The sequence below is a fragment of the Fukomys damarensis genome, unplaced genomic scaffold, assembly GCF_012274545.1.
Source record: "Fukomys damarensis isolate Sample0158 unplaced genomic scaffold, DMR_v1.0_HiC HiC_scaffold_15, whole genome shotgun sequence".
NCBI classification, from domain to species: domain Eukaryota; kingdom Metazoa; phylum Chordata; class Mammalia; order Rodentia; family Bathyergidae; genus Fukomys; species Fukomys damarensis.
In genome coordinates this window covers 8,681,533-8,693,086 of record NW_022900927.1, presented here as the reverse complement: position 1 = coordinate 8,693,086, position 11,554 = coordinate 8,681,533, and the positions used below count along the sequence as shown (strand labels likewise).

At 38.3% G+C, this 11,554-nt stretch overlaps 1 protein-coding gene across 1 annotated transcript in view; it reads left to right on the top strand.

The window, feature by feature from the left end:
• Positions 1-11,554, top strand: part of Ano6 (anoctamin 6) — a 199,669-nt gene that overhangs the window by 109,122 nt on the left and 78,993 nt on the right. Inside the window, exon 3 of the mRNA XM_010638370.3 lies at positions 6,940-7,068. Within this exon, the coding sequence (XP_010636672.1) occupies positions 6,940-7,068 (129 nt within the window). The remainder of the gene's footprint in view (positions 1-6,939; positions 7,069-11,554) is intronic.

Genomic DNA, 11,554 nt, shown 5'->3' with positions numbered 1-11,554 from the left:
TTTTTTTTTTTTTTTTTGGTGAATGTTTACAACAGAAATATTTATATTCTGTGTGTGGGATTGCTACATGTACATAGCACCACCTCACTTCCTTTTTTCATCCTTTGTCTCTCTACTTCCTCTGCCCTTCCGCCATCTCTTAATCCCTTTCCCATTTGAGAGAGATCTATCTCCCTATTTCCTATTGTCTTTTATTTTGCTCTTTGTTTTTGCATTGTTTTAAATGAGTCATCTAGGTGTGTGTGTGTGTGTGTGTACACGTGTGCTTTGGGAACATCTGTGCATCCTCGTTTTCCTGCCACAAAGAATAGCCATTCTTATAAACCAGTTTTTGAACTGAAGGCAGAAAAATAATATTTATCAAACAACTGGCTGATATAAATTGAACTAGGTATAGCCCTTTACTGGGATAAAATAGACTTTTAAACAAAATTTTTATATCAATTTTAACTTTCAACAGGTATCATTATAAGCCAAGTGAGTAATAGTAGGTGATCTAGAGAAATATATGAATAACAATAAATAACTGATATTTGGTAGTTCTACAGGTAACATCTAAAATTAGCATGATACCTTCCTTTTAAATGTCCACATTGCAGAGGAAATATCAATATTGCTGACAGGGCTGGCTGACAGTGCCCTATTTCTCTCTTTTGTTTTGGGACATATTTGGTAGAAATGAATGCTCTAAGGTCCCATTATACATTATTCCCTGTTTTGTGTTTGGTGACCACTTCGGGTTGTACCGCCTTCCGAGGGTGTCTTAGCAGGCAGCACAATCCTTCTGTGCTCATGGGTATCAGAATCCACAGTGGCTTTGAATCACATCTCAGGTGCTTGGGATGCAGAGGCCCCTCTCCTAACCCTTCCCTGCACGCTCACCTTGGAAAAGGTGTTGGTGCCTTCCTCCACTTAACAAAGGTTCCTAGATAACCACCAGAAGTCCTGTGAGTCTATTCTTTATTGCCTTTTGCACACTCGTTCCTTTCCCTCTGTGATCTTTAGAATCTCATCAGCAAAAGCCAAGAAAACCTATTAACAAGTGATTAAGAAGATAGTTCGGTGAGCTCAAGGATAGCAGTATGTATTACTCAAAGAAATAGTGATGCCTTTGGGCAAGCCCCATAGTAATAATGTTAGTGCTCTCTAGTTAAAAGGGATCAATGAAAAAAAAATTACATTATTTTGACTATGATATAGGGTAGAGCAGAAAAGAGTGTTAATCTAGTGAAGTTGGAACATGACACTCTCATACTCTGCTGGTGGATGTGTTGATTTTATAAGTATTTTCAGTGACAGTTAAGCAACCGCTGTATCAGAAGCTTTTAGAAAGGCCGTGGCACTTACATTCTGCTTCCAGAATTCAGCCTAACGAAAAAGTAATTGAACATGTGCACATATACATATGTACAAAGGAGCCTTTGCAGCCGTGTTTATAAAAGCAGAAAATTGGAAGCAACTTCTGTGTTCATCAGTGGAGGAACTGTTTAACTAAATTATATTGCAGCTATTAAACACGATGATGCAGAGCTTTATATAAAGCTAGAAAAATGTCTGTGATGTTTATAAAACAGAATGTGTAGTATCGTACCATTGCGGTTAATGTGTGTGCACAAGCATGTAGGATGAAAAGATGTCTTCAAAATTTTAAAAATCTCACTTCCTCTCTGGGAAATAGGATAACATATAACTTTTATTTTTTTCTTGATCCTTTTCTGTATGTTCACAATTTTCCTATATTGAATACACACTGATTTTATCTTCAGAAGAAAACCATTCTGTCTTCTGAGAAAGAAAATGGACAAGCTTCTGCTCCATACAGAGGCTGAGCAGGGAACTCAAGGCGAGCAAGGCTTGGGCACTGGCCTTCAGAAGTACACAGTGTGGTTAACGGAGTCGGGGGCCAGGGATTTGGCTCAGTGGTTTGGACGCCTGTCTCGCAAGTGCAAGGTCCCGAGTTCGATCCCCAGTACCAAAAAAATGGGGGGGGGTTGATTTAGCTCTGTGGTTCTGCCGCCTGCCTCGCAAGCGTAGGGTCCTGAGTTCAATTCCCAGTACCAAAAAAACAAAACAAAAAAAACCAGAGTCAGGGAGGAGCCAATGTGATTTGTACAAAAATCGTCTGGGTGTCATCACAGTCAGTGCCATTGGAATATCCTAACACACTGTCCCGAAAACAGACTCGAGGTCTTCACTTCCAGATGCCTTCCTCGCCATGAATAAGCTCCTTTTCTCCTGCTCTTCTTCACGTTTCTCCTGACTTCAACATGTTCCTGAATGCCTGGTCTGGTCAAAAACAAGTGCCCGTGTGGCTCCCCAGTGTGTGTGCACCTCTGTGTCCCTGTTTCTAACATATTGCTTCCTTTCCCTCCCTCCCCGCATCTCATAATACTCGTTAGTCTCTTCATCTTCAGCTTGCAGACTTCCCATCCCTGTCATTCTTGGCCCAAATGTTGGCATGAGTTTTGTCATTTTTCTTTGTAATTTGCATTGTATTACAATAAAATTTGACCTGGTCTCTCTCATCTCTACCGTATTTTTGCATAATTGTGCAAAGGGAAAAGTGTTTCACTTATTACTTGTCCTATGAGTTGCCTGAACTCTGTTACAGTTAGGAAAAATACTTAGGAATCATATGTTATTCATAACCACATGGCGTGTAAATAAAATGTGATTATGTTCCCAAATCCGAATATTTACATTGGATTTTGGGTTCTTTTCCCCAGTGTAATTTCTTAACCATTATTATTAAATAATAAACTTTCCTTACACTCAATTAAGCCTGGAATATGCCCAGTCTCAGGTCATCTGAAAGTTCCAGAGATACAATTGTTGTCACTTCCTGTCCAGTACACGTTTCAGGCATCTTTAAATAAGAATTGAAGCAAAGATTCGACGTGACTGCTTTTTAACCAGATCTCAAACAAATAATTTTAGTTCAGCATTTTTAATAATCAGGCAAGTTTCTTCCCTAATGAAGTGGAACTTGGTTCCCAAAAGGTTGAGGGTCCATTGTAAAGACATGTGTAAAATGTGAGACTGGACAAATGTTGAGAAACGAGGTATTTTATGAACTCACGAAGTCCTAAAGTACTGGTGCCTGGGATCTTGGAGGAGTGCTTATTAAGGTGGGCTACTTAAGTCTGACCAGGCTGCAGGTCACAGGGCATCTAGACTCAGGAGGTCCCTTCCCCAGGCCCGCCCTCCTTTCTCTACCAGCAGACAGACCTCTCCATCATGTAGTCCCTCTTCATTTAATGAAGCATTATATTCAAGGAAAAGAACCACTGTTTTATTTTGGTGAGAGATTGCTTATGAGATATTTTCCTGCCGAGTGGAAAATGCTCATCTGTGGAGTTGTTTCTCTTCCATGCGGACATACTTTCTCAACCACTGTCCTACAGTGCTGAACACTCAACTTGCTCCAGGGACAAGACTGGTACCTACACATACTTCCTTACCAGCAGTGAAACAAAACGAGCAAAAAACTTGTTCCATGTTCTTAAACTCACATTAGCACTGGGCCAAGTAATTTTGCTCTGTGCATTACTGGTCAGATTAGATTAAGAAAAATCTTGCCTTTTGGGGTTCTTTTGTTGAAGGAACGATTAAAAGGAGAGAAGCCAGACTAAGGGGAGGAAGCCTAGAAAACATCCCAGGGGTAAATCTCATCTGATCCTACTTTTTACCCAGTCCCTTTTCTGCCCTCCTCAGCTAAACTCTCGCTGTCAGACATTGCTTTGCTCAGATGGAGCACTCTCTTCTCTGTTTGTTGGTTTGTTTGTTTGTTTACTTTTGGTGCTAGGATCGAACCCAGGCCCTTACACTTGTGAGGCAGGTTGCAGAACCACTGAGCCAAATCCCCGGCTGGAGCATTCTCTTCTGTATCTCAGGTGTGCAGTGTCAAAACCAGAGTCAAAGACAGAGATGCTCAGGTTTACACGGGTTGTCAGTGTTGTTTTGGTTAATTTTGCTGTAATGACCAAGGAACATCGATAGTCCTTTTAACTGCTTCAGCCTTTAACTTTGAGTACAGCATCAGGTCAAGTTGCCAGTAGAAAGTAAGTGAATCCTGAATAGTGGGATCTGGTGTCCTCAGGACCAGGGGAAAATGCATATAAGCAGGTTGAATGTATTACAGACTCCAAATGTGATTAGACATTTGCTTGATATTTCTTTCCAGAGAGAAAGGTGAAATATTAAAGACTAGTGACTGATGTTGCCTTGGCATTTTCCAAGACCTTTAGGGTAACAATAAAAGTTACCTTGCTGACCATAAGAATTAATTTCCCAATGGGAAAGTCAGTAGCCATACATAAGCTCTGATCTCTAAGACAATTTTACTAGATCCATTTTAAAGTTTCTCTTTAAGTATTTTTAAATTTAAGCTGCTAACCAGGAATAAGTGGGTTTCACATTTTTTGAGTGTTTCATCTTGGTGCCATTTGACTCAGCAGAAAAGACCCAAGCTCAAAAATTTAGTAGACTTACAGAGAGGGCATGGGGGCCAGGACTTGAATAATTCATCTCTGAATTCTCAGTCATTTAAAGAAGATTATCAATATTTATTCTGAGAAACTTAAAAATTTACTTCCTCCAGACAGTAAAAAGTGAGGAAAGGAATAATTAGTTTTTAGTTGTCTGTCATTTTAAGTCCTCTTGCATGAGTTAGGTCTATAATGGAACTTAATACTGAAAAACTCTGGTCCCCCTCCCTTTTTGAAATAGGTGTTTTTGTTCATAAGCCAGTCTTTATATTTAGGCCAGTTCCCTTTCCCGTTACATATTCTGTACAGCCAAGCCTTTAGTTTCTGCCTTCTTCATAATCACCCGGTACCACTGTCTTCTGCCAAAAGATGAGAAACTCGGATTTCACAGAATTAAGAGATTGGCACTCTTTGCCCTGGCATTGCATTCTGATAGTATCATGGCAGTCTGACCTACTTATTTCACACAGGAAACTGCTGCCACCGCATTAGGGTTTCCTTCCAAACAGAGCCATGGCCTTTATCACACACAAGAGGCATGTGTGCAGAATATTTGGATACTAACTACCAGCCTGTGCCACCATGCAGTGGCCACACAACGGAAGAGCGCTTAGAGCCAAGCACAGATGTGATTCTCATCCCAGTCCCATTACTGTGGAAGTTCACATCTACAAGCACCTGCAGGATTCTGCTAATGGCTACAGAGAACAAGTTGCTTGTTGTCTGCTTTTCATATGTCTACAAATATGGCCAGGCTCTTCTGTGTTCCACCCTACTCTGCTTACTTTTACCATTCTGAGAAATTACTCTGTTTTTTCCCCTTCCATACACGGTTTCCCTTTAGTAGCCAGCCAACCTGGTTGTCACCAACATTGAAAGGAAGAGAAATTGAAGGTACTTAAAAGAACTCTATGGCCAAAATGAAAAAGACAGGGCGTAGCATTTCTTATAGCTTTAAATATTCTTAACGTTTATTTGTTTTAAATAACCAGTATAGCAAATGAAAGAATTGGATAAAGGCATCAGCCTAAGCATTGTTATGTCATATTTTCCTGCACATTCAGTGTCCTGGATAGGAAAAGCATGAAGACAGAGTCACACCATCGGCGATCAGAATATCTGGTTGAATGAGACTGGAGAGGGGAGGGAGGCAGCTTACATCATTCTGTATGTTGAATAATTTACTTAGTAGGGAGTTGACAGCAATAAGCCTTCACACACTCCATGGTGGGAGAGAGCAAAGGAATAACAAGTAACAGTTGCGTATGTATTGCTGAAATGCTTCTCAAAAGTGTGACAACAAGGAGGAAGGGATGTGGTTGTAAAATAAGGTGATTTCTGTGCTAATTGATACTGAATACAGAGGAGAATGAAGCATGTTTAATGAACAAGACATACAAGTAGTTTCATCAAATGACGGCTCAGTACAGTCTCCCCTCAGTTTTTAAATGGGAGAAAATGAAATTTTAAAAAATACTACTTATCAGCTAACCAGAAATCTGATTGTTAAGCAACAACAGAATTAACATGAGCATTCTGACAAGTTATGTGAGAATACAAACCCACCTTCAGACTAAGTTAATCTACCTGTATCCAGATCCATATGATAATAGATAATTGTTTTAAATTGTACTAGAACTGTGTTCTCCTACTTTTTCTTTGTTTTTATCCTCTAAGTGACTTGTTTAACTTGTTATTACTGCTACTTTTAAACAATTAAAAAAATTGTTTGCTGTGGGTGAGGGTACATTATCTGTGGATTTGAGGGCAGACACCAGTAACTAGTGGTTTTTGTATATGAGGAGTGGATCTTGTGCATTTGTGAAGGAATAAAATTATACTGTCTTTAAAGTGGTGAGGTCTTGCTAGGTGTGGTGGTGCACACCTGTAATCCCAGCACTTGATCGCTGTGAGTGTGGGGCCAGCCTGGGCGGCATAGTGAGTTCAAGGCTAGACTGAGTTTCATAGCAAGACCCTGTCTCACAAAGCCAAAAATAAATAAATAAGATGATGTCTAGAGAAATCATGAAAAATGATTGAACATTAGAAAATAGGATAAAATTTTCAACAGTATTGACCTTACGTTTATTTTTTTCATGTTTAAATAAACTTTGGTCCTTTGACTAGGCAAGTCTTTCTTACTTTCTTCATTTCCAAAGTTGGTATCGCCTTGCTGTTTTAATAGTTCGGGGATGACTGAATTACATACAGAATACTGACATGTTCTTGTGCGTTTGTGATAATCTTAAACTATTCAATTCAAAGACTTTCTGTCACTGACAACGGACTAAGATGATGGTGGCCAGGACTGCTTGGTCATGTAACTAGTAATGGATATATTTCTCTTTCTCAATGAGCACATCAGTGAAACCATTAAAGATAGAAGACAAACCCTTATTATCAGCACTTCTCAAAATAATTTTATTATATTCTATTTTTCTGTTCTGCACAGGAAGAATTTAATGGAAAACCTGACTCCCTCTTTTTCAATGATGGCCAGCGAAGAATTGACTTTGTTCTAGTGTATGAAGATGAACAGAGAAAGGAGACGAATAAAAAGGGCACAAATGAAAAACAGCGGGTAAGTTTTTTTTTTCTTTTTAATTCCCTTTTTTATTCCTTACAATATAGAAAATGGGGGGTTGCTACTTTTTACGTAAGCAAGAAAGTGAAACCAGAATTGAAATATCATGTAACAAACTTTTATTTTCTGTGTTCATGTTCCCTCAAAGCATGTTAACAACAATAAAAAAAAAATTGAAACAGAAATGTCCTCAGGCTCCTAGGCTCAGTAGGTTTCTGTGGGGGCAGAAGAGACATGCTTTAAAGCACACCTGGCTATTTGCAATTAGGTAGAAAAGGAAACTAATAATTAATGACAACAAATATAAAAGCACTAGCATTTGGTGGGTGTGTGCTTACCCAGGTGTTACAGGTAGGTGCATTTTGCTTATGTTTTCTCATTCAGTTCTCACCACATCCTGAAACCGCCCCCATCATCACACCCTTTATCAATGACAAAGCTGACCCTTAGAGAAGTTAAATGATTATGCAAAATTAGGGCCACTGATCCAAGTGTGGAGCCATGGTTCAAACTCTTGTCTTGAATCCAGAACCTATGCTCTTGACTTCTCATCTTTTCTCCATTGTCAGTCAAGCTGTTCATTTTCCTTCTCCTTTATGGCAAGGTATTTTAGGAACCAGCACCATCTTTGTCTTAGGATATTAGAACCGCAGGCTAGGATTCTAACTGCATAGAACTTCTTTTCCTAAGCCCAGACTGCATTACAGTCCATCACAACAGAAGGAATGCATACATGTGTGTGTCACTTTTGCCCACTTTGGAAATCTTTCCCTCATTCTGTTTTTTTCTCTTCCATACGTGCTATGACACACACACAACTTTATTCCTCTCTGGACCTTTCCCCTGACATACTAAATCTTAAATCTGATTTCTTCCTATTATCTTTTTAAGTGATGAAACCTTTTTAAATATAAAGCAGTCCGTATTGCTTTATTTATGTTTTTAAGGTAAGTTTGGAGTTTTATATTTGCAAAGTACAGCAGAGTGAGTGCAGGCTTTGGAAACTGACAGATTCTAATTGGTCACTGTACAAGTTGGAGCAGCTCTAGTTTGTAACAAGAAAGTTCCCAGGTGACATAAGCTGAACAATAAAAGTGACATCAAAGACAAAGGCAGCGTCCCGTCTGGAACATGGTGTTGGGCTCTGTTCCTTGAGTCTTTCTGGTACCAGGTTCACACGGAGGCTCTACCCTATTGCACAGGTACTTGCAGAGATAATTTATTGGCTTAATGAGGCCACTCTATCCTCCTGCTCTTCCATTCTTAATATGTTGGTTCTGTTTAAACTGGCTTAGTTGGTTATAAAGTGGCTGCTGCTAGTCCAGTTAGCCAGAGGCAGAAAGAGGGAATGTCCTGGGCTTGCTGATTTGGCTCAGTGGCACCGCGCCTGCCTCATAAACGCCAGGTCCTGAGTTCGATCCCCAGTACTAAAAAAAAAAAAGAAAGAAAGAAAGAAAGAGGGAATGTCCTTTCTCATGGCTCTTTCTTCTCTGAGAGATGAGAAGGATCCTCTATAGTAGACTTCCCATTACAGTTCACTGTCTTTGCCAGTCTATTCCCAAATCAACCACAGTGGGCTCTCCACGGCCATTGGCTCCACATCTAGTCATCCCAGTACAGTTAGAAAATATCTGGAGGGAAAAAAATTGCATTTGTACTGAACATATGTAGGAATATATTTTTGTCATTATTCCCTAAACAATTCAGTCTAACCATTAACATAGCGTTTTATTGTCTTAGATATAATTACTAGTCTTTAATTGCTTTTAAATATATAGGAAAATGTGCAAATACATCATTTTATTACAGGGATTTGTGCATGCATAGAGCTGTTTATGCACAGGCATCCTGAAATCCATCCCTTATACATCCAGGGGACTACTGGCAAGGTGAATGAGTTTCCTTCATTGGCATAGCTTCGTCAAGATTGGTCCAATTTATCTCTCAAATCACCTGATCTCCAGTCCTTGAAAAACAGTTAGGCTTTTCTTTCTTTGTATTGAAGAAAAGAATGACTGTTTATAGACAGCCGGCAATGTCTAGCACAGTACATGATTAGCACACATACACGTTTGATCTGTATTGTAAAGAGCAAAGGTATTTTAAATAAAACAAATTCTCATGTATTTCTCCAACTCCTCCTACTTATTTTTGTTCGCAGTTGCTTCTTCCTTCCTGCTTCCTTTTTCTAGAACTCCTAATAAGTGGCAGACATGTTCTATTTTGAATTTTGTTTTGTCTTACACTTACCTCATCATTCATGATTGCATGATGGTATAATTCAGTTATTGGTCAAAGAATCTAAACAGCAGGAATACAGTATAAGCAATCCTGAATACCTAAATATGTGTTTGATTTTTTTTTATCCATTCCTAAAAGCTGATGGAAATTTTATATCCTTGAAATTGACAAAAAGTTTACATGTGGAAGTATATATTTGTATTTCATATCTGGCCTTAAGAATTTTTTTTAATGTATTGAGTGTTGAACCCAGATCTCATGCTTGCTAGGCAAGCATTTTACCACTAAGCTACATCTACAGCCATTTTTTAATATTTTCCAGCTTTGTAACAGTGTCTTGTTAAATTGCCTGGGCTGGTCTTGAACTTGTGATCTTCCTGCCTCAGCCTCCCAAGTAGCTAGGATTACAGGAGTGCATGTAGGTTGACCTTAAGAACTTTTCAGTGTGTGACAGAAGAGGTTTGGCTCAGAGACTACAGAATGATGGACTTTTAAAAAACTACCAATCAAACTTATTTATATAATTAGCGTATACTCTTATGTAAACTTGTAAATACAAGAAACAACCAATTGGTTTTAGATCATATGAGCTTTTAAAATTATTGTGCATTGTTTCAACTAAGTCAGCCTGAGGTCCGAATTGTTTGTTTCTAAGCAAAGCTTCTAAGCTTTGGAAATGTTAAAAGTTCATCGAAAAATTTTAGCATGATAGAAACTGTATCACTCCACTTAATGAGGTTGTGTATCTATTAGTGCAGTTTTACAACAATCATGAAGATGTTGTTCATTTTTATAAACTGTTATCATTTATTTTAAACTTTTTTGCTCTTGTCAGAAGTATTTTCAATTGAGTCTGTGGCTTACTGCTATGTTTAAAAGAAGCTTGTTGGCTTTTTTTTCCCTGTAAGGTTGGTCGAGGTACCTTAATAACCTTTTTAGAGTTTTCAAATGAGGGCCATTTTGTTTACAATGAAGTTTTATCCTTTTTGCCATCTTCTATTGCAGCGATTAAGATTTCTTGAGTAAAACCAGCAATGCATTGTAGTCATCATTGTATTGTTCGTGATTTTAATGGGAATGTTCACAGAATTTCACCACTAAGTATCATTCTTGGTATAAATTTTTGGTAGATTTCCTTAAAAAAGTTAAAGGAGTTCTCTTTTAGTTCGTGATGTTTTTATAATAACTGGTTTTTATGCTCTGTCAAATGTGTTTTTTAATCTACTAAAGTAATTTCATGGCTGGACTCTTAAGTCTTATTTACATTTAGTACCTATGTCCTTATGTACAGGCGATCGGTTCCAGATCCCTGTGGGTACCAAAATCTGAGTATTCTGAAGTCCCTTGCATAAGTGGCATAGTATTTACATGTAACCTATACTCATCCTCTCATACACTTTAAATCATCTCTAGATTACTTACAATACCCAGTAACAATGTAAATGTCGTGTAAATGGTTGCTATACTATATTGGTTAAGGACTAATGACAAGGAAAAATGTCTGCATGTTTGGTACAGATACACATTTTTAAAAAATATTTTCCATCCTCATTTGGGTGAAGCTTCAGATCCATGGGTACAAAGGACCAATAATAATGTTTATTTGTGTCCAATGAGATGGTAGTATAGATGACTCAAAAATAGTACAGATAATATGTAGATAACAGTAATAACATAGGTAACTCTAATATTGTTTCTTATGATCTTTAACATGTTCTCTGTAAATTTTGTAGGTATTAGTGCTGTACTTATTGATGCTACTACTACATGAGTTTATGCTAAAAAATATTCAACACTTTTATGTAGAGCATACAAAACTTAAACTCATAGATGTAGGGATTAGTGTGAATGGTTACCAGGGGCCAGTGGGAAGAAATAAGTTAAGGAGGTGTTGGTCCAATATACCAAGTTTCAATTAGGAATAAGTTAGTTCAAGAGATCTAGCTGGGCGCAGTGGCGCGTGCCTGTAATCCCAGGACTTGGCAGGCTGAGGCAGAAGGATCTCTATGAGCTCGAGACCAGCCTGGGCTACATAATGAGTTCCAGGTTAGTCTCAACTATGTAGTGAGATCCTGTCTCAAAGAACAAAAAACAAAACAACAACAAAAAAAGAGATTTACTGTACAGTGTGGTGACTATCATTGTATGATACTGCTGAAAATTGCAAGGAGTAGATTTTCAGTGTTTTCCCTATAAAAAGTATGTGACATAATTCCTATGTTACTTAGCTTAATGTAGTCTT